The 27,142-nt window shown below is 49.7% G+C and overlaps 1 protein-coding gene across 5 annotated transcripts; it reads left to right on the plus strand.

Annotated features, from left to right (window-relative positions):
• The first annotated feature begins 245 nt into the window (after positions 1-245).
• On the plus strand, positions 246-25,964 carry SPOCD1 (SPOC domain containing 1). Of its 5 annotated transcripts, none has more exons than XM_016958084.3 (16): positions 246-317; positions 906-2,327; positions 14,663-14,704; positions 15,748-15,924; positions 16,224-16,349; positions 16,503-16,557; positions 16,881-16,965; positions 17,757-17,925; positions 18,042-18,158; positions 19,650-19,775; positions 22,130-22,241; positions 22,468-22,618; positions 22,937-23,087; positions 23,598-23,687; positions 23,964-24,150; positions 25,137-25,964. In XM_016958084.3, the coding sequence occupies exons 2-16, from the start codon at positions 945-947 to the stop codon at positions 25,784-25,786; spliced, it is 3,621 nt and encodes a 1,206-aa protein (XP_016813573.2). In that variant the 5' UTR covers positions 246-317; positions 906-944; the 3' UTR covers positions 25,787-25,964. The 5 variants fall into 5 exon arrangements, with proteins under 5 accessions (XP_016813573.2, XP_063659784.1, XP_063659787.1 ...); XM_063803714.1 differs by having other exon boundaries at positions 17,766-17,925; XM_063803712.1 differs by having other exon boundaries at positions 302-374.
• Positions 25,965-27,142: the final 1,178 nt, after the last annotated feature.

Raw genomic sequence — 27,142 nt, forward strand, 5'->3', positions numbered from 1 at the left:
CTACTGGCTCAGGGACTATTGCGGTAGGATCAAGTTAAACTCTCAGGCAGGCAGCCAAGGCCCCTCGCTGCCCCATGCACCCACCTACCTCTGCTTGGGAGCCAGGATTGGCACCTCCTCCAGGAAGCCCTCAGGAGGAAGAGGGCGCCCTCTGCCGGGGCAGGAACGCCAGCACGCCTGGGGAGCAGCCCTTTGCGCATCATCAGGGACTCCGCCCCTATCCCTCAGCAAGGGCCTCCCTCCCCCGCATCACGTGATCCCAGCTCCTTTTCAGCTAGTGGGTGGAACCCCAGGAGGGAAAACTCAGGGAAGCCCAGGTGAGAGCGACGCGACCGATGGGGCCCGGATTTCTTGGATGCTGGGGAACCGTCCCAGTAAGGCTTGGGAACCTGGGTGGGGCGCCTTTCAGAACGGGACCGATGGGAGAGAGACGAGAAGGGTTATGGGCACGAACCCCGTTCAGTATCTGCTCCTTGCGCAGTGTGAGAACTGGGAGAGAGACTCCTGGCCCTTCCACTTCCTGTGCTTCCTTGGGTGAGTGTCTTAACATCTCAGAATCTCAGTGTCCTCACCTGTGGCTGCCAGTATGAAATGAAATAAGCACATAAGTCATAAATAAATGGTATCTTATTAGGTCCCATTTAAGCGAATGTGTGAACTCTCAGAGACAAGAAGACCCTGGAGGCCACTGTAGCTCGGCCCTGTTTGGAGGCAGGCCTCTCCACCCTCACCCAGGACACCAGCTCCTGCTGGGTGCTCCCCTCCCTGGAGTGCTCACCCCTAGGCCTCAGGAGTGGAAGGGTCTGGGAGAGCTGGCTGGAAGAGGGGCTCCTCCCAGTTCCCACTGAACGGGCTGACAGGTCGGACTCTCCAAGACAAAGTCTCCTCTTTCTGTCTCCACACAGGGCCCGTGTTGTGCTTTTGGCCCAGGTAGGTGGACAGACATGTCCCAGGAGGGGGACGTTGAAGGCCCCAGCACAGGAGACCCTGTGCTCAGTCCCCAACACAACTGTGAGCTTTTACAGAACATGGAAGGAGCCAGCTCCATGCCAGGCCTGTCACCAGATGGGCCGGGAGCAAGCTCTGGGCCCGGAGTCAGGGCTGGCAGCAGAAGGAAGATCCCCAGGAAGGAGGCCCTTCGAGGTGGCAGCTCCTGGGCTGCAGGTGCTGCTGAGGTCCGGCCAGGGGTCTTGGAGCTGCTAGCTGTGGTACAGAGCCGGGGCTCGATGCTGGCTCCTGGGCTCCACATGCAGCTGCCCTCGGTGCCTGCTCAGGGGAGAGCTCTGACCTCCAAGAGGCTCCAGGTTTCTCTGTGTGACATCTTAGATGACAGTTGCCCCAGGAAACTTTGTAGCAGGTCTGCTGGTCTCCCAGAGAGAGCTCTGGTCTGCAGGGAGAGGCTTGCAGAGGTGGAGGAGGTGAGCTGCCCCAGGCCCAGGGAGGCCAGAGACGGTGGAATGAGTTCTCCAGGGTGTGACAGAAGAAGCCCCACACTCAGCAAAGAGGAGCCCCCTGGAAGGCCCCTGACGTCCTCACCAGGCCCAGTCCCTGTGAGGGTAAGAAAGAAATGGAGGAAGCAAGGGGCTCATTCAGAGTGTGAGGAAGGGGCTGGTGACTTCCTGTGGCTTGATCAGAGCCCTCGTGGGGACAACCTCCTGTCTGTGGGAGACCCTCCCCAAGTTGCTGAACTGGAGTCCTTGGGAGGCCCTTGCAGACCTCCCTCTCCAAAAGACACTGGGTCTGGGCCTGGAGAGCCAGGTGAAAGTGGGGCAGGATGTGCCTCAGGGACTGAGAAATTTGGATATTTGCCCGCTACAGGGGATGGGCCCCAGCCAGGCAGCCCCTGTGGCCCTGTCGGGTTCCCAGTGCCCAGTGGAGGGGAGTCCCTCAGTTCAGCTGCACAGGCTCCTCCACAGAGCGCAGCACTGTGCCTGGGGGTGTCAGCACAGGCCTCTGCAGAGCAGCAAGAAGCTGTGTGTGTCGTGCGGGCTGGCAGCGATGAAGGCCGGGCTCCAGCACAGGACCAGGAGGAGCTGGAGGCCAAGGCTCAGCCAGCTTCCAGGGGAAGGCTGGAGCAAGGACTCGCTGCCCCCGCTGACACCTGTGCCAGCTCCTGGGAGCCCTTGGGCGGCCTCAGCTCCTCCCTGGATACTGAAGCCAGCAGGGCCTGCTCAGGCCCGTTCATGGAGCAGAGAAGATCCAAGGGCACTAAGAACCTGAAGAAAGGTCCAGTGCCCTGTGCCCAAGACCGGGGCACAGACAGAAGCTCAGACAACTCCCACCAGGACAGGCCAGAGGAACCCAGCCCAGGAGGCTGCCCCAGACTGGTGAGCTGAGTCTGAGAGTTTGGGATAGGAAGGGCCTGGCCATGTTTCTCAATAGCATACTTGGCAGTGGAATTTAATAAAGCTAAGCTAAATGGGCGCTTCATGAACATTCTCACATCCCTATTAACTAAACTGGGTAAAATGAGGCCCACAAACCGGGAAAGAGAAAATAAACTACATTCGCTGAATCCTTGTGAGGGGTCATTATCTTTTGGAGTCAGTCCTGGGTTCGAATTTTGCCTCTGCCCACTTCCTAGCTGAGTGACTGTGGGATGTTTTCTTAACCTCTCTAGGTTTCCTCATTGTAAAAAAAGGATACTAATTGCAGCTTCATGGGGTTGTTTCAAGGATTAAATGAGATTATGGTATAAAATAATGTGCCTAGGCCTGGTGCAGTGGCTCACGCCTGTAATCCCAGTACTTTAGGAGGCAGAGGCAGGCGGATCACGAGGTCAAGAGATCAAGACCATCCTGGCCAACATGGTGAAACCCTGTCTCTACTAAAAATACAAAAATTAGCTGGGCGTGGTGGCACATGCCTGTTCCAGCTACTCTGGAGGCTGAGGCAGGAGAATGACTTGAACCTGGGAAGCAGAGGTTGCAGTGAGCTGAGATCGCACCACTGTACTCCAGCCTGGTGACAGAGCAAGACTCTGTCTAAAACAAACAAACAAACAAACAAAAAAAAGGTGCCTAGCACAGCACAAGGCACAAGGTAAATTGCTTAATTCGTGTTAAATTTGCTTTTCCTTTAGTGTTCACAGTTACCCTGTAAGATAGGCGTTAGCGCCATATAACCAGATGGGGAAACTGAGGCTCAGAGGGTTAATAATATTCTCCAGGCTCACATAGCTAGGGAGTCAGTGACCAGCCATGTTCCCTATATCACCACTTCCCTTTCCTTTGTTCTTTTACTTATAATCATCATCATTTTATTAATAATCATAGCTAACATTTATACACCAAAGGCAGAAGAAGACTCTACTTGTTTTTGGTGTATATTTCTCACATAGTTGGATTTTCATCACATTTATTGAATATGCATGATGTGCTAGATGTTTTTGATTTAATCTTCACACGACGTCCACGGAGGTGAGGTTACAGACCCAGCTGGTGAATGGGAGCAAGGGTACAAGCCTAGGCGGTCTGTCTTGAGAGCTCACTGCACTGCCTTCTCTGTGTATTTTCTGTGGTATCGGCACAGTCGTAGCAGCATCTGGCTTGCTTAACATGTGCTGGATATTGTGCTAAGCACTTTATCTGCAATCTTTGTAACAAGCCTATGAGGTAGACTCTATTGACATATACCCATTTCACTGATCTGAACACTGAGGCTCTGAGAGGTGACATGAGTACTCAAGGCCAAACAGCCAATTAGTAAAATAGAACCAGTGAGCTGTTTTCCACTATGCATCAAGCCTTTTTACCTATAAATAGGCTCCTATTATGCCTTATTGTTCCAGGACTTTGCTTGGTTTTGTAAGTTCTTGTAGTATTTGAAGATCTTTCCCAGTGGGTTCACCTTGTTCTGCCGAATTTGATCTTTTCCTGAGCCCTGCGTCATAGCTGTCTATGGATGTATTTGTCGCAGGCACAGGCGCTGTCGGGATGAGGGCTGGGACTTCCTCTTCTCATTTCCAACCACTGTAGTGTAGTGAGGAGCATGAGCCCTGGAGGCCAAGAGGCTAACATTCAGTCCTGACTTTGCCACTATCTGAACAACCGAGGGGAGTGGCTTCACCTTTTCAAATGTAATTCTCTCATCTGCAAAATGTGGGTATGAAGAGTGCTTACCTCCTAGGGAGGTGGTGAGGATGAAATGAGATGACACATGTTTGGCATTTAACACAGTGCTTGGTGCAAGAAAAATACTCAAATAGGTTACCTGTTAGTGACATAAGCAATTTCATCCTGCTGTAAGTAGTGCAGGGGTGACCATCCTTGTGCGTCTGGCTCCTCCCTTCTTCACATGATTTATTTGGACCAGATGCCCAGAATTGGGATTCCGGGGTCTGCAGCCTTTAAGGGGGCTGGTTTGAGTGTGGTGGTGGAGCCAGCTTCCTGCCTGGCTTGACTGGAAGCAGCCCATGACTGCTGGCTCCTCCAGGCTCCATCCTTGACTGCGGCACAGCCCATCATCCCACAGCTTTCCAAACAACTCGTTGCCATGACAACCAGTACCAGCTGCGGGAGAAGAATTGAATCTGGGCTGTGACAGGGACAGGCGGGTGGTTGCAGACAGGGCTGAGTGGGGCCTGGGCAATGGGGGGCACAGTGCCCGGCTGGTCTGGAGCCACGTTTAGGGCCTTAGCACCTTCCCCTGGAGACAGCCTGGCTTGTGGCAGGGGCAGACAGGTTCAAGGTCAAGCTCTGCCTCTTAGTACAGGGTGACTTTAGACATGTCTTCAGACATTTAGATGAGTTTAACGTTTTTTTTTCCTTTCTTAAGCTCAGTGGCAAGAAGACTTTTTTTTTTTTAATTTACTTTTTTTTTAAGATGGGAGTCTCGCCCTGTCACCCAGGCTGGAGTGCAGTAGCACAATCTTGACTCACCACAACCTTTGCCTCCTGGTTTCAAGAGATTCTCCTGAGTAGCTGGGACTACAGGTGTCGGCCACCATGCCCAGCTAATTTTTGTGTTTTTAGTAGAGGCAGGATTTCACTATGTTGGCCAAGCTGGTCTCGAACTCCTGACCTCAGGTGATCCGCTGCGTCGGCCTTCCAAAGTGCTGGGATTACAGGCATGAGCCACTGCGCCTGGCTGCAAAAAGACTTTAGACATTTAGAAATGTCTCTTCTCTGAATCTGAGTTGCCTCCTCTATGAAGTGGGGAGAATGAACTGGGCCCCAGAACTGCCAGGAGTCTGATATCAGAGGCTGGCCGTGTTGTATTCTTCTGGCATGAACCAGAGACTCTTGGAGGAGAGATGGGAGGGGGACTGGATGCCATTCTCTTGTCCATCCTGGGCCCCACAGTGGCCAGTGAGGTTTGGAGCTGCTCTGTGGGTGGGATAGCAGTGGGTGTGTGTGGGTGGGGGCAGCTCTGCCAGTGACCCTGGGCTGCTCGCATTCCACCAGTCATAACCAGGGAGGCACACAGCTCCTCTGGCCTGACCCAGAATCCCTGGTTCAAGGTATGCTGTCTGTAGCTGCAAAGTGTCAAGACGTGAGTGAAGGAGGAGAGTGTCTTCCTAACAGAAGAGCAGCCTAAGAGGAGCTCGTTTCATTAGTGTGCCTACTATAGACTGAGAGCTTCAAGTATGTCATCTCATTTAATCCTTACATTAACCATTAAAGGTCAATGTCGGCCAGGCGTGGTGGCTCACACCTGTAATCCCAGCACTTTGGGAGGCCAAGGCGGGTGGATTGCTTGAGCTCAGGAGACCAGCCTGGGCAATGTGGCAAAACCCTGTCTGTAGAAGAAATACAAAAATTAGCTGGGCATGGTGGCTTGTGTCTGTAGTTCCAGCTACCCGGGAGGCTGAGGTGAGAGGATCACCTGATTCCAGGAGGTCAAGGCTATAGTAAGCTGTACTGGTGCCCCTGCCTTCCAGCCTCGGCAACAGAGTGAGACCCTGTCTCAAAAAAAAAAAAAAAAAAAAAAAAAAAAAAATCAACACTAATATCCCCATTTTACTAAGTAAGAAAACTGGGCTTCCGAGAAGTTAAGTGACTCACTCAGGCCACATCGCGAGTAAATGGCCGAGCCAGGGTTTGACTCCAGTCCTGCATAACTTGACTGTTCACGGGGCTTTATTATAATTTGTTGAACAAGGAGGGGGCTCGTCCAGGGATCTTACAGTCTAGTGGGAGGAGAAAGCCACTAACCAGAGAATTGAAATACAGACTGAAGCCCAGTGGACTGTGGATGTCCAGAGGGGAGGGGAGGGCAGAGGAGGGGGCTGTCTAAACTGGGTCTAGGCAAGGGAAGTAGGTGTTCAGCAGGTGAGAAAGTAGGAGAGGCTTGCTAGGAAGAGGGCAGTGCTCTGCAGAGCTGCATTGCAAGAGGCAGCTTGGAGTGTTGCAGGAGTAGAGGGTGGGGGTTACAGGTGGAACGGGAGCCAGGTGGGAGAGGCCAGCTTGAATGGAAATGGAGAGCCTGCAGGGTGGTCGAGTGTCAGGATGGCCTTTCTCCAGGGCAGGGACCAAGGAACTTTATCAACACAGGCATTTACAGAGAGAGCTTGTTCTGTTCCAGGCACTGTTCTAAGAGTCTCGAATAGTGATAATGATCGTTGCCCCAACACCATGAGGTAAATTCTGGTATTATCTTCATGCTACTGATGAGAAAACTGAGGCACAGAGAGATTAAGTAACTTTCCCTAGATCACACAGTTCCTAAGTGTTGGCACCAAGTATCCCCATTGGATGAATATGCCCCAATTTATTTATTTGTTGACTCCATGTGGACATTTGGGTTTTTTGGTGTTTTTTTTTTTTGGCTACTACATATAGTGCTGCTGTGATAGTTTTGTATGGTTTTTGGTACATATGGGCAAGAGTATCTCCAGGGAATATTTTCTGGGGTGGAATTGCCAGGTTATAGAGTGGACACATCTTCAACTTAAATGGTGCCAGATGTTTTCTAAAGTGGTTGAAATAGTATACACCCCCATCAGCAGTGTATGAATGTTCTGGTGACTTCACATCTTCACCAGCCCTTGATGGTACCAGACTTAGGTTTTTTGCTGAAATGGAGATATGCTGTGGTGTCTCAATGTTGTTTTAATTTCCACTGCCCTCTTACTAAGGAGCATCTTTTCATGCATTTTGGTTATTCTTATTAAGTCTTTTCTTTAAAAAGTTTTTTGGCTGGAGTACAGTGGCATGATCTCAGCTCACTGCAACCTCCCCCTCCCAGGTTCAAGTGATTCTCCTGCCTCAGCCTCCCAAGTAACTGGGATTACAGGTATCCGCCACCATGCCCGGGTAATTTGTGTATTTTTAGTAGAGACGGAGTTTCACCATATTGGTCAGGCTGGTCTTGAACTCCTGACCTCAGGTGATCCTCGGCCTCCCAAAATGCTGGGATTGCAGGCATGAGCCACCAGGCCTGGCCTGTTTTGTGCTTTGCATATGTTTTGCATTTCTACACTTTCTCCCATGTAAAAACACAATTGAGTTTTGTTTATTGATTTTGCATCCAGAAATCTTGCTTTTATTAATCTATATAATTTATCTATTTGGATTTTGTTTGTTTTCTATGTAGACAAATGACAGTTTTTGTTATTTCCTTTCCAGTTCTTTACATCTCTCTTCCCTTCCCTTTCCTTACTGTACTAGCTAAGACTGTTAGTATAGTGTTGCATAGAAATGGTGATAGCAAGGAACCCGTGACTTATTCTGGATTTTAAAGGAAATGTGGTCATCATTTCACCTTAAGTATGACACTTGCTATGTTATTTATATAGATGCCCTTTATCAGGTAAAGGAAACTCCCTTCTCTTCCTGGTTTGCTAATTATTTACAATTATTATTATAATTATTACAATTACAATATTTACAATTATTATAATTATTATTATTGCACAGTGCATTTAATCACATGTGTTTTTTCCATTTCTGAGATAATAGTATGATTTTTATCCTCGAATTTATTAACGTTAATTTAAGGAGTTAGTGGGGTTTTTTTTAAATATTAAGTTTTTTTAAATGTTAAGTTCTTGCCTTGCTGGAACAAACCCAATTTGGTAATGCTATATCTTTTTCGTATTTTGTGAATTCAATTTCATATTTTGTTTGGGGTTTTCAATGGATGAATTAACTGGCCTGAAATGATTTGTTCTATACTATCCTTGTGAGATTTTGGTATCAGGGTTTTGCTAGCTTCATAGAATGAATTGTGGATTATCTTTTTGTTTTCTATTTTCTGGGATAATGTATTTAAGATTGGAATTATTTGTTCTTTGGACATTTTGATAGAATGGCTGGTTAAAAAAAAGTATGGACCGATGTTCTCTTTAGGGAAGGTGTTTCCTTCCCTACTGATTCAATTTATCTTGTGGCTATAGGTTTATTCAGTGTTGTTTTTCTCTTGAATCAATTTTGGTAAGTTATACTTTTCTAGATATCTATTTGTTTCATCTGAGTTTTCAAATTTATTGGCATGTTGGCATACAGTATTTCACAATAGCCTCTTATCTTTAAGGACTGCACACCTGTAATTATACATTCCCAATTTTAGCTAGTTATACCTCCTCTCTTTTCCTTAATCAATCTTGTCAGACAATTGTCAGTTTTTTCAAAGAACCGATTTTTGGTTTGTTCATCCTCTCCACTGTATGTTTGTTGTCAGTGTCACCTTCCGTTCAGTTTATGCTACTATTTATAAAGTCTTAAAAATTATGCTTAGTTCATTAGTTTTCTGCCTTTTTTCCTTTCTAATAAAGTCATTTAAAGCTATAAAGGAACCTTTTAATTATCGCTTTTGCTGCATTCATAGACTTTACATACAGTCTTATCATTCAATCTCAATATTTTATCATTTTTAATTACAATTTTTCTTTGACCTGTTATTTAAAAGTCCCTTCCCTTCCCTTCTCTTCCCTTCCCCTCCCCCTCCCCCTCCCCTCCCCTCCCTTCCCCCCTTCCCCTCCCCTCCCCTCCCTTCCCCTCCCCTTTTGAGACAGAGTCTGTCTCTATCTCCCAGGCTGGAGTGCACTGGTGCTATCTTGGCTTACTGCAGCCTCCACCTCCCAGCTTCAAGCAATTCCCATGCCTCAGCCTCCCAAGTAGCTGAGATCACAGGCGTGTGCCACCACGTCTGGCTAATTTTTGTATTTTTAGCATGGAGATGGAGTTTCACCATGTTGGCCAGGCTGGTCTCAAACTCCTGACCTGAGGTAATCAACCCGCCTGACCTCCCAAAGTGCTGGGATTACAGGCGTGAGCCACCACGCCTGGCTAAGAGTGTATTTCTTAATTTCCAAACATATTTTGTTGCTTTTGTCTTTATTGCCTTCTAACTTAATGATATTGTGGTCTGAGAAGTTGGTCTTTATCTGAGTTATCCAGTCTGATAGCCACTGGCCGCTTGTGTCTATTGAACACTTGAAATTTGGTTAGTCCAAATTGAGATGTACTGTAAGTGTAAAATATACACTGAATTTCAAAGACTCAGTACAAAAAAAAGTAAACATTTCATTAATAGTTGTTCATGGCTGGGCGAGGTTCCTCACGCCTGTAATCCCAGCACTTTAGGAGGCCTAGGCGGGCGGATAATGAGGTCAGGAGTTTGAGACCAGCCTGGCCAACATAGTGAAACCCTGTATCTACTGAAAACAAACAAACAAACAAAATTAGCCAGGCGTGGTGGTGGGCACCTGTAATCCAAGCTACTCAGGAGGCTGAGGCAGGAGAATCACTTGAACCCGGGGGGCGGAGACTGCAGTGAGCCGAGATCACACCACTGCACTCCAACCCTGGGCAACAGTGTGAGACTCCATCTCAAAAAAAAAAAAAAAAGTTTTCATATTGATTACATGTTGAAATGATAATATATTGAATATGATGAATTAAAGAAACTACAAAATTAATTTCACTTTTTAAAATGTGGCTACCAGAATATTTAAAAGTACACATGTGGCTTATGTTTCTGTTGGGCAGTGCTGATCTAAAAAAGTCTTTTGAAATTTGTTGATATTTGCTTTTTGGCCCAGGCTTTGCTCAATTTTTATATATGTTGCATGTATACTGGAAAATAATATGTATTCTCTAGTTATTAGGATTAATATTCTGTATATATTTATATATATATGTACAGATGAAGCTTGTTGATTTCATTAATTATTTTTTATTCCTACTGATTATTTTGTCAGCTTTATTTATCAATAGTTAGAGAGATACATGAAATTTTCTTGCTCTCATGGTGGATTTGTCTTTTTGCTTGTAGTTTTTTTTTTGCTTTATAGTTTTTGAGCTTATGCTATTAGATGCTTATAAGTTTAGAGTTGTTATAGCTTCCTGGTAAAACTACATATCATTATGTAGTCAGTCTTTGCCCTCTAATTATTTTTTGCCTTAAAATCTGTTTTATCTGATTATTAATATAGCTACAAAGCTTTATTTTGGTTGGTTATTTGCCTGTTTGTATATTATTCCATTTTGTTATTTTAACCTTTTTGCATAATTATGTTTTAGAAATGGGTCTCATAAAGACTTTATAACTATTTTCTTTCCTTAAAGGTCTGATAATTTTTGTATTTTTCTGAAGTATTAGTACATTTACATTTGTTATAGTTACTGATTTATTTACATCTACTCCTACCATTTTATTCTGTGCTTTTTTTTGAGACACAGTCTCACTCTGTTGCCCAGGCTAGAGTGCAGTGGCGTGATCATAGCTCACTGCAGCTTTGATCTCCCGGGCTCACAATTCTCCCACCTCAGCCTCCCAAGTAGCTGGGACTACGGGTGCATGCCACTGTGCCTGGCTCTTTAAAAAAAAATTTTAGTAGGGCGAGGGTCTGGCTGTGTTGGCCAGGCTGGTCTCGAATTCCTGAGCTCAAGCAATCCTCACGCCTCAGCTTCCCAAGGTGCTGGGATTACAGGTGTGAGCCACTGCACCCGGCCTGTTTTGTGCTTTGTGTATGTTTTGCATTTCAGCACTTTCTCCCTTTCATTGCCTCCTTTTGGATTATTTTTTCTTACTCCTTTTTATCCCTCTAGTAGTTTAGATGTTTCCTATCCTCAGTTTATATTTTTTTGGTGGTTCTCTTAGAAATTTGAGCACAGGCCGGGCTCGGGGCTCACACCTGTGATCCCAGCACTTTGGGAGGCCGAGGCCAGTGGATCACAGGGTCAGGAGATCGAGATCATCCTGGCTAACACGGTGAAACCCTGTCTCTACTAAAAATACAAGAAAAAAATAGCCGGGTGTGGTGGCAGGCGCCTGTAGTCCCAGCTACTCAGAAAGCCTAGGCAGGAGAATCGCTTGAACCCAGGAAGTGGAGGTTGCAGTGAGCCAAGATCATGCCACTGCATTCCAGCCTCGGTGACAGAGCGAGACTCCATCTCAAAAAAAAAAAAAAAAAAAAAAGAAAGAAAGAAAGAAAAAAGAAATTTGAGCACAAATAACTAACTTATCAAAGTATAAAGGTAGTTACAATCTTTGTCTTACTCCAAAATGATATAGGGATCTTGGAATGCTCTAATTCCAAGCGCGTACCTTTCCAATTTGTGTGTTGTTGTTATCCAGTAAATTAGTCCTATCTTTTTTTTAAAAAAATCCCCAAATTACACACTGTTATTATAGTTTCATACAATCAATGTTTATTTAGATTTAACAACATCTTCATCATTTTCTTTGTTGAAAATTCTTCCTTTCATCTCATCTTTTCTATCTGGGATTGTTTTTCCTTCCTTCTGCCTCAGGTTTATCTTTTAGCATTTTGTTTATTGAGCAAAGCAAAATTATCAAGAAAAATAACAGCTCTCTTGATTTTTCTCTACAGTATCTTTATTTCTTCCTTATTCTTGAAAAGTATTTTGTCTGGGTCCACAATTGATAGTTATTTTCTTTAAGCACATTGAAAATATTATTTTTCTATGTTTTGCTTTTCATTATTACTATTGAGAAAGTAGCTGTTAGTCTAATTGCCATTCCTTTATAGATGAAAGGTATTTTGGTGAATGGGATCATAGAATAGTAGTTGAAGTTATGGCCTCTGGAATCAGACTGTCTGGATTTAAATCCCAGCTCTTTGGTTTTCTAGCTGTGTGACATTGGGCAAGCTGATTAACCTCCCTGTGCCTCTATGTGCCTTAGTTTCCTCTTTTGTAAAATGGGGGAGATAACAGTACCAGTACCTCATAAGATTATGGTGAGGATTAAATTAACTAATATGTAAAGCACTTGCCACAGATGTAGCACATTTTAAGTGCTAGTCAAGTGTTAGCTATTATTTTTTCTCTTTATGCGTGTAAGGATCTCCTTATCATGAGTGTTGATGTGTCTAGGTATGAATTTCCTTTTATTTATTCTGTTTGAGATTCACTGAGCTTTTTGAATCTGTAAATTTTTGTCTTTTATCAATTTTGAAAAATTCTTAGCCCTATTTCTTTAAACACTGCTTCTACCCATTCTCTTTCCTCTCTCCTTCTGGAACTTTAGATTAATCATTTTCACCCTTCCTTCCTTCCTTCCTTCCTTCCTTCTTCCTTTCTTTCTTCTTTCTTTCTCTTTCTTTCCCTCCTCCTCCTCCTTCTTCTCCTTTCCTTTCCCTTTCCTTTCCTTTCTTCTCCTTTCTTTTCTTCTCCTCTCCTTTCCTTTCCTTTATTTTGAGACAGTGTCTTGCTGTGTCACCCAGGCTAGAGTACAGTGGTGTGATCATAGCTCACTGCAGCCTTGACTTCTCCGGCTCAAACAATCCTGCCGCCTCAGCCTCCTGAGTAGTTGGGACTACAGGTACACACCACCATGCCTGGCTATTTTTTTTTTTCTTGTTTTTATAGAGACAGGGTCTCGCTATGTTTCCCAGGCTGCTCTCAAACTTCTGGCCTCAAGCGATCCTCCTGTCTCGGCCTCCCAAAGTGCTGAGATTACAGGCGTGATGTGTCTCTGAGTGCTTCACAGTGTTCACAAAGTGCAACACATTTAATTTATTTAAATGTGTTGTCCAGTTAGCTAATTTGTTTCGGCTGCATCTAATATGCTATTAAATCTATATATTGAGTTTTTAAATTTTAATTAAGATCGTTATATTTTTCATTCCCAGAAGTCGTGTTTGGTTCCCGATCAAATCTGCCCGGTTGTTTTTTGTAGTTTTTTTGTCCTTCACTCATGTGTTCATCTCCTTCTTTTATTTCTTTAAACATATTATACATACATAGTTTGTATTCTGGTCTGATAGTCCAGTGTTGAAAGGCTTCGCTCGTCTCATTCTCCTGCCTGTTGTTTTGGAGCCTCATAACATGGACGTTAGGACCCCTGAGACAGGGGCCAGCCAAAAGGCTTTGAACTGTGAAGGGCTGGTCTTGATATTCTTCCTGTTGCTCTTCTTCCCACACCCCTGTTTTCTTTGTTTTTTTTTTCTGCCTCTTTCTCAGTTTACTTTTTTGAAAGACTGATTCATTTCCATGGTTCAAAAAAACAAAAAAAGTGAAACTCATCTTTCCCGGCACCCAGTTGCTTCCCTACTGGCAGCCTGGGTTAGATAGGTTCTTGCAGATACTTCCTGTGATATTTTATGTGCATTCAAGCAAATACAAATTTTAAAATTCATTCGGTCTGTAACACGAATGGTAGCACACCACACGTATTGTTCTGAACTTGTTTTTAATAAAAAAATATGTTTCCGGTTGTAAAAGAAATACATGCTCATTTTGAATAACATGAATACCCAAGTTCCTACAAGTAGAAAGTGAAAGTCTCCCTGGAATTTCATTCCCCAGAGATAACCTCTATTATGTATCTGTAAATATATATTTACATAAATGGGCTTATGCAACAGATATTGTTCTGTAACCTGTTTTTTCTTTTTCTCCCAATAATACTTCTTGACATCTTTCCATGAATCTTTCCATGTCTCCACATAGCCCCACAGCTAAGTGCTTGGGCTTTGGAGTCAGACAGAGCTAGGTTCTAATACTAGCTCTGCAGCTTAGCAGCTATAGGACTTTTCAGATCCTCTTGGAGCCTCAGTTTCCTCATCTGTAAAATGGGGATAGAAATAGTATATACCTCATGGTGTCATTCTGAGACCTTAATAGCATGAATGATGTGCTTCTGTGGGGCCAGCTACTTCATAAGCCCTCAACAAGTGGTAATTTTTATGATGACTTCCTTACCCTTTATAAGCCACATAGAATTCGTAGTACGAAGTGTCACCATTTATTAACCATTTCCCTTTGATGGGCCTTTTTTTTTTTTTTTTGAGATGGAGTCTCACTCTGTCGCCCAGGTTGGAGTGCAGTGGCACGATCCTGGCTCACTGCAACCTCCACCTCCTGGGTTCAAGTTATTCTCCTGCCTCAGCCTCCCGAGTAGCTGGGATTACAGGCACCCGCCACCATGCTCAGCTAATTTTTGTATTTTTAGTAGAGACGGGGTTTCACCAGGTTGGCCAGGCTGGTCTTGAACTCCTGATCTCAGGTGATCCACCCGCCTCAGCCTCCCAAAGTGCTGGGATTACATGCGTGAGCCACTGCACCTGGCCTGATGGACATATTTTTTATTAACCATTTCCCCTTTGATGGACAACTTTTTGCTGTAAGTACAACTCAGTGAACACTGAACACACACCCTTTCAACAAGAATGTCTTCTTTTTGTGAATTCCCTGCCATGGGGTGGCTGGGTCCTCTGGATTCTAATCTCTGCATCCTCTTTCTCTCCAAGGAGGAAGTGAAAATACCCCATGGAGTGAAGCTTGTGTGCTACGTAGGTTTTTACATTTTATTATTGCTTTTCTTCCTCCCTTGCCTCAGGTGGGGTGGAGTGGGAGGGCTCCTCCACAGTAGATGTGGAGATCCTACCCCCACCCAGCCTGCCCTCCCCAAGTGGATCCTAGTGCTCCCCTCCCTCTATAATGTTGGATCTTAGACTTTTAGTTTCCTGCAGACCTTGGAACCTGACCATTTCATGATCATTCATTCAAGGATTAGTTTTCAGACTCACCTACTTTTAAAACAATTCCCTGTGGTTTGCAATAAATGAAAAGAATTGAAACACGCTTAAAATGGGCTAAAAGCCTAAAGAAAGCAAGAAAAGAGGAAGGAGGAGGGGGATCTTGTTACAACAACACCTTGCTCTCTACCAATCCTGGAAAGGTACACCTGCCAGGCTCAAAGTTAACACTGAGCTTCCTGGCAGCCATAGCAAAAAGCCGAGCGGGACAGATTCCGTAGTTCATTAGAAGAACAAAATCTACTTTGCACCTTGAAATGGTCATGAAGGGATTTCTTTTACGGGCAATAGAGGAGTGATCAGCAGCCTTACAGAGTGTAAGCCTTACAGATGCCTGCATTTGGCTGCTTCAAGGGAGAGGCAGACAACAAGTCAGTGACCCCTGAAAGGGGCATGACAGAGCTTTGAGCAGGAGGAGGGGGAGTCAGAACAAGGTATGTCCCTCCTGATGAGATGCATCTGTGGTCAGAAGAGTGAGAGGGTCCTGGCACAGAGTTCAGTTAACTATGAATGTGACTGGGGGTTAAGGGGGAAGTTGAGAAAGGATGCGGATGGAGACAGGCCCCTCTCCTGGGACAGAGGCTAGCCAGGTAGCAAACTTTCACTGAACACTATGTGCCAGGCCTTTTCCAAGCATTGCAAATACAGTGGGGACCAGGACAGGCATGTTCTCTATCCTCACGGAGCTTACACTCCAGTGGGAGAGAGACGTTCAACAATTACAGGTGAGGCGAGCACTCTGAAGGCGGGGACAGCGGCTGGCCCCGCTTGCTTCTGAAGTGCGATCTCCCCCGCAGCTGGGTTCCGGGCCAGTGATCCAGCTCCTGGGGGCCATCAGCCACGGCCAGGCAGGGGGGCAGCTGCCACCAAAGCTGGAGGTTCTAGAGGACTTGATGGAGGTCAGCTCACCCTCACCTGCCCAGAGGCTCAGAAGGAAGAAAAGGCCCATGGTGCAGGGCCCTGCTGGGTGCCAGGTACAGAACAAGTGACGTCATTTAATCCTGCTGAGAGAGGCACCTTCACACCTGATTCACAGAGATGTCACTGAGGCTCAGAGAGAGGGTGCCACTTGCTCGCGGTCATTCAGAATAGCCAGAGGCAGGGTTCGGCCCCAGCCTGCATGGCTGGCCTGGGCTCCATGTGTACTACTTTCTGCAGCTCTGAATTCAGGGTGGACTGGAGGAGGGAGGGGCTGGGCCTCCAGTACATCTGGGGAGGGAACAGTCCCTGGCCTCCATTTCTGGCCAATAGCTTGTCTGCTCCCTGCCCCAAGGTTTTCCAGCCTTCTCCTTCAGGAGGCACAGCAGGGGACCCTGGTGGCCTCTCTGACCCCTTCTACCCTCCAAGAAGCGGTTCCCTGGCCCTTGGCGACCCCAGCTCGGACCCTGCATGTTCCCAGGCGAGTTGTTCTGCCCCAGCCATGTGCCTCCTTCACTGGAGCATGGGTCAGGGAGGACGTGGGAGTGGGGAGGTGACTAGAGGAAGCAGTGTCCCCTGGGCTGGAAGGCCAGGCCCACCAGCACAGCCTCAATTCCTCACGCCTCCCCTACAGAGTGGCCCAATGGAGGCTGAAGAGGATTCTCTTCCGGAGCAGCCAGAGGACTCAGGTGAAGGGCCCTGGAGGGAGCCTCTTCTGCTTCCAGAGACTGCTGCGGTCTGGGGAGGACTCAGGCCCAGCTCCTGGGTCCAGCCCCTGCTATGACTCTTCTCTCCCCGCATCCCATCAGCCTATAGCTCCTCCCCAAAGGGGTGGGGGAAGGGGTGGGGGCCACTGGCTGCCTGGGCTTGGCTCCCAGACAGATAGAGGGAGGGGTCTAGGTCTTTGAGGGTGGGACCCCTCTCCTGTCTGCCTAAACCCATCAGCCTTGAGTCAGCCCCCTCCCCTTTCCCCTGGGCACCCCTGGGAGCCTGTGACGCTCTCTCCCTACAGCTCAGCTCCAACAGGAGAAGCCATCCCTGTATATTGGGGTGCGGGGCACTGTTGTCCGTTCCATGCAGGAGGTACTATGGACTCGGTGAGGCCTTGCTCCCCACTCCCCTGACATCCCAAGGGCCGCCCCTCACACGCCCCCGCCTCCAGGGCCCTGCCATGTTCTAAGGGCTTCTGGGTGTCTGGCTAACCTCATTTGGTAGCTGTGCCAGGTCCCTTGCCCACACCAAGAGCCAGTGGAGAGCTGAAATTTGAAGCTGGGTCTCTCTGGCTTTAAGGCTGTGCTTCCCCACTTAGCTGCTGCAGCTCTCAGCCTCGGCTCAGGTCCATCCACATCAATGTCACCCGCAGCAAATGCTTTCACATAGAGTGTGTGCTGGGAGCGGCTCAGAGATCTGAGCCCAGAGCTGTCATTTGCTGATGGGGAGACCAAGGCTCAGAGAGGGTTGGACTTTGCAAAGGCCACACAGCAAGTCAATGACAGATGACACCGAGGGCCAGGGCTCCATTCTCTCCCCCTGACTCCTGCCTTACTCTGACCTGACCCCGGCTTCCTCCCCTCCACACATCCCGTGAGCCAGAGACGGGGCACAGGCTGGTGAGTCGGACAATCGAGTTTCAAATCTTGCTTTTGCCACTAATTACACAGTTGTGAGTAAGCCTCTTATTTTCCCTGAGCCCCAGTAACCCCATCCATAAAAGGAGAATGATCCTATTTCCTCCTCACAGAGTTGGGGTGAGAATAAGTAGGTTCCTGCAGGGAAACACCCACGACAGGAACAAGTTGGCCCAGACCCTGCCGCCCACCCATCTGCCTCCCTCTGGGACTAAGTGCCTGGAGAGCCTCCTGGGCTCAGTGCCCCCGCCCTGCCCTAGCCTCCACAGCCTTCGGGAGCTCCCAGACCCAGTGCTGAGTGAGGAAGTGGTGGAGGGCATTGCTGCTGGCATTGAGGCAGCCCTCTGGGACCTGACGCAAGGCACCAATGGCCGGTACAAGACCAAGTATCGCAGCCTGCTGTTCAACCTGCGGGACCCCAGGAACCTGGTGAGCAGGGCTTTGGGCTGGGCTGCGTCCCCTCTGAATCTCAGAGCCCCTGCAGGATGCTAGGGTGGGGGAGCTCTTTCAGCGTGTGGTGCAGCCCTGCCCCCTGCCCCCCCCAGGACTTGTTTCTCAAAGTGGTTCATGGAGATGTCACCCCCTACGACCTGGTGCGGATGAGCTCGATGCAGCTGGCCCCCCAGGAGCTGGCCCGCTGGCGGGACCAGGAGGAGAAAAGGGTGAGTGCTGAGCCCAGTCGGGATGGGTGAGGGGATGTGGGGGCAGAGTGGGTGGCCTGAGAGTGGAAGAGGGAGAGACAGAGACAGGGAGGGAGGGAGGAGGAATTCAGAAAGACAGAAACAAGGAAACAGAGAAGGCAGACAGGGAGTCAGAGAGACCCTCCCCACAAGAGAAACAGGAGAAGGGGTGGAAATGAAAGGGACTGGGAATGGAGAGCTTGGTAGAGATGTGACACACTTGGTTTTCAGTTGAGCTGGACTGTGGGGTGGGGGGCTTGGGAGAGGACTGTGGTGAGACCTAGAGTCCGAAGTCCTGAGGTACCTCTTTTCCGATCCCAGCTTCAGATGCCCTGGAAAAGCCTGGAGGTCTTCCTGGTACCCCAGGTTGGGGGAGGGGCCCCATAGCCCCTGGGTTCACAGCTGTGTCCCCATATACCCTGTATCCATGGGTCTCTCCCTGCCTGGGAACTGCTCTGGGACAGGGAAGCTGTGGCACTGAGCAGGCTTTGGAGAATGCTCACCTCATGTTTGTTGGTGGCCCAGTGAGAGAAGAAGGGACTGATTTAGGGGCTGAGGCCACTGGGATGGGGCGAGGCACTCCAGCCCCTGCTCTGGAAGACACTGAACTGATTAGAATGAATAACCAAGAGTCCATCAGGTGAATCTGTCCACTATAGGCTGAGCTTCTGTCCAGGCTCTGTGGGGGCCAGGGATCAGGACTGGCTTTGTAATTTGCGGGAGCCAGTGCAGAATGAAAATGTGGGGCCCTTTGTTCAACAACTGCTAAGAATTTCAAGGTGACAACAACAGAGCGCTAAACCAAGCGTGGGCCTCCTAAGTGCAGGGCCCTGTGCGATTGCACAGATCTCACGCCCACGAGGCTGATCCCACCAGACAGGAGCAGACCTCCTGTTCTCCAGGGGTTGTTAGAAAAGGAGAGACAGGTTTTCAGGAAGTATTGCAGATAGAGTGACATTGATCGACAGTAAGACTCACAACTAGCATTTACTATGAGCCATGTTCCAGGCTAAGCACTCTATATATGTTGTTTAATATAGTGCTTTAAATTAAATTCCTACAGAACAGATAAACTGAGGCTTAGAGCAGCTAAGTGCTTGCCCCAGGCCATACCATCTTATGAATCTTTATTAATGGCCCAGTGGGAACTCCAGAGCCTGCACTCTTTCAGCAACACCACACCCTTCCCAGAAAAGGATGAGGTACCGTCAGAGGTTGAATTGACCTGTGGGTGAAAGCGAAATCCGGGAAGGCTTCCTGGAGGAGGCAGGACTTGAAGGGTGAATCAGTGGAATATGGAGAGGTAGCGCTAAGGGTGGAGGGCTTCCCAGAGGAGGGGTATGGCGGAAGTAAAAGTGTTGAGGAGAGGGGAACCACAAGAGAGGGGCCTCAAGGGAGGAAAGTGAGCACTTGGGCTTTTGATGGCCAGAGGCCCCCTAACTGGGCTCAGCTTGGGCTGCTCCACCTCTTCAGGGCCTGAATATCATTGAGCAGCAACAGAAGGAGCCGTGCAGACTTCCAGCCTCCAAAATGACCCACAAGGGCGAAGTGGAGATTCAGCGGGACATGGACCAGACACTGACCCTGGAGGATCTGGTGGTAAGTTGGAGCCTGACCTGGTGCTGGGCAGAGCCCATGCCTGGGGGTCCCACGCCTCGCCTCACCAGCAGTGTGGTCTTGGGCATGTCACCTGACTGCTCTGAGGCCCACCTTGTTTGTGATAAAACGGGGACAGCGATCCTTAACGCATAGGGGAACATGGGGTGGGACAGTGCTGCTGGCACAGGCCTGCCAGCGCCTTGTCACTGTCGGTCCTCCTCCTTTTGGCCTCACCCCAAGGCCCCCACATGAGTGGTATTAAGTCCCATCATCATAGTCATCCCCAACCTGGCATTCTGCCCAGATCTCTGCTGGGAAGCAGCAGGCTGCGCTGTTCCAGGCAGTGACTTTTTCAGATGGAAGGAATGAAGACCCACTGTATTCAGTGGATTGGTTTAGGGATGCTCCAGGCAGGGAACCACCCGGCACCCTGGCAGTCCGTCCAGAGGGCCTCCTGGAACTTGTCCTCAGACCTGGGAAGCCAACGGGAGTGACAATAGTCTAGGGCTCTTGGCGCTGAGGATCTGCTCCATCCTCCTGTCCATCCTGCTCCTTCCTCTCCCTTGGCCCCGGCTTGCACATAGCCTGACATGGTGGCTCAGCAGCCCCAGAATCCATGAAGCCATCATCTCAGACTCCTGCAGTTGATTAGAACTTTCCCTTGGCTCCCTTCGGTCACTCTCAGAAGGCCACTCTGGCTGTAGTTGAATGTTCTGTGGGTCAGATGTTCACCTGGGTCTCATCAGCTGCCTGTTCAGGAGAGGGGTGCAGGGCAGGTCCCTTTAACTATATTCAGTCAGTCAGTATATTTATGGGGCACCTACCAGGTGCCAGGCACGGTTCTAGGCACTGGGGAAGTGACAGTGAACGACAGAAATCCCTGTTCCCCACTCCTACCATTAATATTCAGGCCAATGACTGGGAGACCCTCTACCTGTGCCAAGAGGATCCCTAAGGGGTGTGGCTGCTCCTCAGTCTAAATCAGTTTGTATTCCCTGAACAAACTGAATGGCAATGTAGGAGAAAGACCTAGATAGCCCCAGAGAGGAAGAGAGAGAGGAGGTGGGAGGGAAGGGGAGGGGAGGGGAAAATAACACATGATAGCTATCTTTACTGTTTATTGAACACCTACTGTGTGCACCTTTTACAAGCAGTGTCTCATTCACATCTCACAATGGCCTAGGAGGTTGGTGCTATTCCCTGCCCATTTCTGGGATGAGGAACCTGGCGCCAAGGTCACATATGTGCGGTGGGGAAGCTGAGATTTGAACCCAGGCTGGCTGACTCCAAAGCCTGTGCTTTGAGACTGTTCTGGAGGTGGCTGATAAGAGTAGAGTTTCAAAATCTCTTTAAACCTTCCTAAAGCAATGATTGTTTTATGTTTAAAGCTATTTCTAGTATGAGGAAAAAAAGTGATTTGGCAATAGACGTCAAGAGTCTTTAAAATGTTCCTTCTCCCTGATTCTGTCATCTGCTTCTGAAATCTTGTCCTAAGGACATAATTTAAAGTTTAGGAAACTACTTTCTGCACAAAAAATGTCCTCAGTGCTATTTAGTAATAGTGAAAACCTGGAAATGACCCAAATGTATAGCAACAGAGGTGAGACGTCCACTCCAGTCTCACCCCATCACAGCAGTGTCTACGGGGACTATATGATGTGACAAATGCCTCTGCTATTATTAGTGAACAAAAAGAGAACACCAAGTTGAATATTTGATCCCAGCTGTTTCAGGAAAAGGACCCCCAAACCCTGTGTATAGAAAAAGATTATAAAGGGCTGGGCACGGTGGCCCACACCTGTAATCCCAGCACTTTGGGAGGCCGAGGTGTGTGGATCATGAGGTCAAGAGATGGAGACCATCCTGGCCAACCAACATAGTAAAACCCCGTCTCTACTAAAAATACAAAAATTAGCTGGGCATAGTGGCACACGCCTATAGCTACTCAGGAGGCTGAGGCAGAAGAATCGCTTGAACCGGGGAGGTGGAGGTTGCAGTGAGCCGAGATCAAGCCACTGCACTCCAGCCCGGGCAACAGAGCAAGACTCTGTCTCAAAAAACAAACAAACAAAAAAAGAAAAAAAGAAAAAAAAGAAAAAAAAAGAAAAAGATTGTAAAGGAATACCCAGAATATCAACAGTGGTCTCTGAGTGGTGTGACAAGAAGTGATTTTCTTTTTAATTTTCAAGTTTTGGTGTTTTCCAAATTTTCTTTATGAGTTCACAGTATTTTGGTAATAAAACAACATTTATTATTGAGAAAAATAAACCACATCCTGGGGCCCCCTACCCATGGAGGCCTCCTGGCATCCCCAGCCACGTTTTCAGCCTGCCCCTCTGTCTTCTGCCTCCCAGGGACCGCAGATGTTCATGGACTGCAGCCCACAGGCCCTGCCCATCGCATCAGAGGACACCACGGGGCAGCATGACCACCACTTCTTAGACCCCAACTGCCACATCTGCATGGGTGGGAGGGGACACGGGAGGGGTGCAGGGGTGGCGGCCAGGCTGGGGCTGAGCATGCAGTTCAGCAGCAACAGGGATTTGTGGCCTGGGGAGAGGGTGGCAGAGCAGGGGTGCCCGTGCCCCAGGTCACCTAGAAAAGAACCTGGTTCAACCCTGGCTCTAAAGCCCTGGGCTGGCTTCAGCACTGCTGCTGCCCCTGTTTCAGCTCCTGCCTCTGCTATTTGCAGACTGGGAGCCCTCGAATGAGCTGCTAGGCTCCTTCAAAGCCGCCAAGAGCTGCGGGGACAATATCTTCCAGAAAGCCCTAAGCCAAACTCCTATGCCTGCTCCAGAGATGGCCAAAACCAGGGAGTTGCCTCCCACGGAACCACAGGACAGGTGTGGGGTTGGGAGCAGGGAGGTGGATAACCCAGCAGGGTTGAGGGGGAGGCCACCACCTGGTGCAACAGATATAGCACTGGCTTTTTCTATGTGGCCTTGGGCAAGTCTTCCCTCCCTTGGGAACCTCACTTTCCCCATCTGTGCAATGGAACTAATCATCCCAGCCTCCTGGCAGCCCCCTGCACAAGGCCAAGCTTGGGCCAGTGTTCCAGTCCCCACAGTGGGGACACAGGATCTGCTCTGAAAAGAAAGGAGGTGCCGGGGAAGTCCTCATGGCCTGCTCTGTCTGGCCCTGTCTTCTGTCCCTCCCTCTAGGGTCCCTCCATCTGGGCTCCATGTGCCTGCTGCACCCACAAAGGCCCTGCCCTGCCTGCCACCCTGGGAAGGTGTTCTGGACATGTTCTCCATCAAGCGGTTCCGGGCCAGGGCCCAGCTGGTCTCGGGACACAGCTGTCGGCTTGTCCAGGTGCACCTGCCCTCCTCGCCAGGGATTCCCTTACACACTGACCAGCCCAGGCAGCCTCTCTCTGTCTCTCTCTTTCACTCATGCATTCTAAAACAATTCATGGGCACCCCTTTCTGTGCCTGGCCCTGTGCAAGGCATGGGGGCAAATGAGATGTTGGTCCCATTCCTACAGAGACAAACAGGGTGAAGGACTCCCTGTCACCCATAGCAAGAAGGGCCCAAAGGAGGGTTTTAGGAGTGATCGTTGAGTGACTTAATGATCAGCTAAAGTGTCGGATGAGAGCAGAGGATAGAGGAGGGAGGGAGGGGCTTTGGAGAAGTTGTAGATTAGCCAGTACAGGCTGCAGACCTCCATGGGGCAATTAGAGCTTTCTGGGCAGCCACTGAAGGTCCTGGAACACTGCCTGCCCATATTTGCCACAGGCTGCAGCCTTCCAGGTGGCTGGGAATGTGTCCACCCTGAGTGGGTGGGAAGCTGGGGGGCTGACTGGCCATCCTTCCTGCCCCTAGGCTCTGCCCACCGTGATCCGCTCGGCAGGCTGCATCCCCTCCAACATTGTCTGGGACCTTCTGGCCAGCATCTGCCCAGCCAAGGCCAAGGTACCTGCCCACTCTTGGGCACCCCCTCTTTTCCTAGTACCTCACTCCCACCTCCCTCTCCACTTCTAGAGCAGAGGCCTGGCTTGGATATCTGGGTCTAGTTCCCAGAGTGACTGCAGACTCACTGTGTGACCCTGGACAGGTCCCTCTGTTTCCTCCTCTGGAAGATGGAGACATACTTTCTCATGGGGTTCTCAGGGGTTTCAGGGAGCCCAGGGGTGTTGGCAGGAGCAGAGGATGACTGCGCTTACAGCTGCTCTCCTCCTGCCACCGCAGGACGTCTGCGTGATCAGACTGTGCCCACATGGGGCCCGGGACACCCAGAACTGCCGCCTGCTCTACTCATACCTCAATGATAGGCAGCGCCACGGGCTGGCCTCTGTGGAGCACATGGGGATGGTCCTGCTGCCCCTGCCTGCCTTCCAGCCCCTGCCCACCAGGCTGCGCCCTCTGGGGGGCCCAGGTGAGTGCCCAGTCCCCATACCAGACCCTGCCTCTGCTCACTTGGTGACCAGACCAGGCACGGTTGACACAGTCACCCAGTAGAGGCAGGCACATCTCAGAAGGGAACTCCTCACCCAGCCAGGCAAATGTGAGTACAATGACAGTAATAGCTCACGCTTGGCTATCATGAACTGCGTGCCAGCCATTGTTCTAAAAGCTTTACCTAGATGAATTCTTGTAGTCTCAGAATCACCCTATGAGAATGGTACTATTAGACTAGACTGTCCATCTCATAGAAGAAGAATCTGAGGGAGGAAGAAGGCAAATGACTTGTCCAAAGTCACACAGTCAGTCAACAGCAGAATGACTTGTCCAAAGTCACATAGTCAGTCAACAGCAGAACTGGGCTTCACTCCCAGGCAACATGGCTTCAGAAACCTGGCCCCTAACCACCACACCACACTGCCTCTCAAGGTAGGCACCCCTGAAGAGAAACTCCAGGGACAGCCACATTTGACCCAGGCAGCAGGACAGAGTCAGGACCTACACACACTTGACTGTAAATGTCACCTCAGAGAGGAGGGAGGGATGTTTCACCACAGCCACGGGGGGTCGAGCTCGGCCTCTGTGCATGGACACCCTCCACAGCGTGGCTCAGGAAAGCAGCGAGGGTGGCAGTGGGCGCTTTGCCCACTCCTGAGCAAAGCGCTTGGCCTTTTGGGGCTCCATGTCCTGAGACAATGAGGTAGACTTTGAGTCTGTAGAGTCTTCAGGTCAAACAATCCATACCCCAGCCTCAGCCAGATAAGCCTTGATCCCGCAGAGCTCAAATCTTCCGAGACAGCCCCACCTTCCTACTTACTTTTCCCAGCATCTCATGGGCCCCATCTCACTGTGAAGAAGCCCTTCCTGGGATGTAGGCTCCAGATCTGCTGCAGCTAAGCTGAACACAGTTCTTCCCCGCAGGCCTTTGGGCTCTTCCTGTCTCCCCTCTCCTTTCCCCAGGTCTGGAGGTGACTCACTCAAGTCTGTTGCTGGCTGTGCTGCTCCCCAAGGAAGGGCTTCCAGACACAGCAGGGTCCAGCCCCTGGTTGGGGAAGGTTCAAAAGATGGTCTCCTTCAACAGTAAGGTGGAGAAGAGATACTATCAGCCAGATGACAGGAGGCCGAATGTGCCCCTGAAGGGCACCCCTCCCCCAGGAGGTGCCTGGCAGCAGAGCCAGGGCAGGGGCAGTATAGCTCCAAGGGGAATCTCTGCTTGGCAGAGGCCCCCCAGAGGCAGGGGGAGGCTCTGGCCAGAGCCTGAAAACTGGCAGCATCCTGGGCGAGGGCAGTGGCCCCCAGAGCCAGGCTTGCGCCAGTCCCAGCATCCCTATTCAGTAGCACCAGCTGGTCATGGCTTTGGCCGTGGCCAGCACTTCCACAGGGACTCCTGTCCCCACCAAGCCCTGCTCCGGCACCTCGAATCCCTGGCGACCATGAGTCACCAGCTCCAAGCCTTACTGTGCCCCCAGACCAAGAGCTCCATCCCCCGCCCTCTGCAGCGTTTGTCTAGCGCCCTTGCAGCTCCAGAGCCCCCTGGCCCAGCCCCTGACTCCTCTTTGGGGCCTACAGATGAAGCTGGCTCTGAGTGTCCCTTCCCTAGAAAGGCCTGACCCTCCTTACCCACCAGAACAGGGGTTTTGATGCCCTCACTAGTGTTGAAGCCTGTTCCAGAGAGAGGTGGGGCTGCAAGGAGAGGATGGTCAGCCCTACCCACCTGCCCTGTTTGAGCTTCCTGTTTGACAACGTTTGCTGTTGATTTTTTGTTCAATAAAGAATTTGGTAAAATTGGGATTGCATCTGCTAGCTGGTCAGGAGAGCCCCTGGTCCTGGTCAGATGTGGGTTGAGTGGGTGTGTCAGTGAGTGTCTTGTGCACAAATGTGCAGCCTTGCTCATTGCTGGTCTGAGGTCCTGAACCATCACTGCGCCCCAGGGCACAGCTATTGCCACGGTGGTTTCTGGAAGCATTTTGCAAGTATTCTGAACCAGGAGGAAGAGGAGGTGGGAAAGAAAGTAGGACCGAGGTTGGGGGTGGAGAGAGAAATGGACAGAGCCTTTTGGAGGGTCACAGACATCAGACATCAAGAGATTGCTAGAGAGGAAAAGATGAGCAAGTTGCAGTGATTTTTAAATTTTTCAGTTAATACTAAGATTTTTTTTCCCTTTGACTAGATGGGGAAGGATAGTACATACCTTCACCATATTCCCTCCGAGTCTCTGTCTATGTGGTTCTGGGGGATCTCTGTGCACTAGTGTGCCTGCAAGCATGTGAGAGTATCCGTGTGAGTTTCATGGCGCGCCTGTGTGTAGGTCTCTGTTGAGGAAGTCAGGAGATCCAGATTGGGTGACTCCTCTCTGTATCTCTTGCCAGATTCCAGAGACTGGTGTTAGAAAATGTCAAAGGTCTTAGCCTTGGTGGTGGGCATTCAGGGTGGGGTTGGAGACTGGTATTAGGGTTGGACGGTGCTGCCTTGCCTTGGGCCTAGAATAAGCTTCTAACAGCAGCTGTAACTGTCAAGCGTTTCACGTGGGGTGTACCTCGAGAGAGCTGAATCTGCGGACTGATGGGGGAACCAGCTGCCAGGGCCAACCAACCCAGCGTGGGGAAAGGGGCCTGGCTTCCAGGAGAGAACCTCTCTAGAACCCCACCCTTCGCCCCGGGGCCAGAAGGGCCCTACCCCCTCCTTGCTCACCCCTTCGCAAAGTCCACCCATGTACAGGCCTCGCCCTGGCCCCTGCTGGACTGGAAGGGGTGGGGCGATGGTCGGTTGGGGGAGCCCTTCTTCTCTGCCCCATGAGCTCTGCGGCTGCCCTACCCGCGGACGACAGCAGAGGGGGCCCTCGGCCTTGGGATGGAGGTCGGGGCTGGCAGGACCGGAGTCAAAGCGGGGGGTGGGGCGAGGTGCGGGAACTTAGCGCAAGGAGTTGGAAGCGGGGGCGGGGTAGGATGCGGGTGGGGTGCGCGTGA

Source organism: Pan troglodytes, chromosome 1 (genome assembly GCF_028858775.2).
Source record: "Pan troglodytes isolate AG18354 chromosome 1, NHGRI_mPanTro3-v2.0_pri, whole genome shotgun sequence".
Lineage (NCBI taxonomy): Eukaryota > Metazoa > Chordata > Mammalia > Primates > Hominidae > Pan > Pan troglodytes.

Bases quoted from the DNA above. Each gene is read 5' to 3' on its own strand.
- SPOCD1 (XM_063803712.1), top strand. From the start codon at position 336: ATGGGGCCCGGATTTCTTGGATGCTGGGGAACCGTCCCA. The intron at 2,328-14,662 runs GTGAGCTGAGTC...TTTCTCTCCAAG, and splicing joins CAGGAGGCTGCCCCAGACTG to GAGGAAGTGAAAATACCCCA. The intron at 16,350-16,502 runs GCGAGTTGTTCT...CCTCCCCTACAG, and splicing joins CGGACCCTGCATGTTCCCAG to AGTGGCCCAATGGAGGCTGA.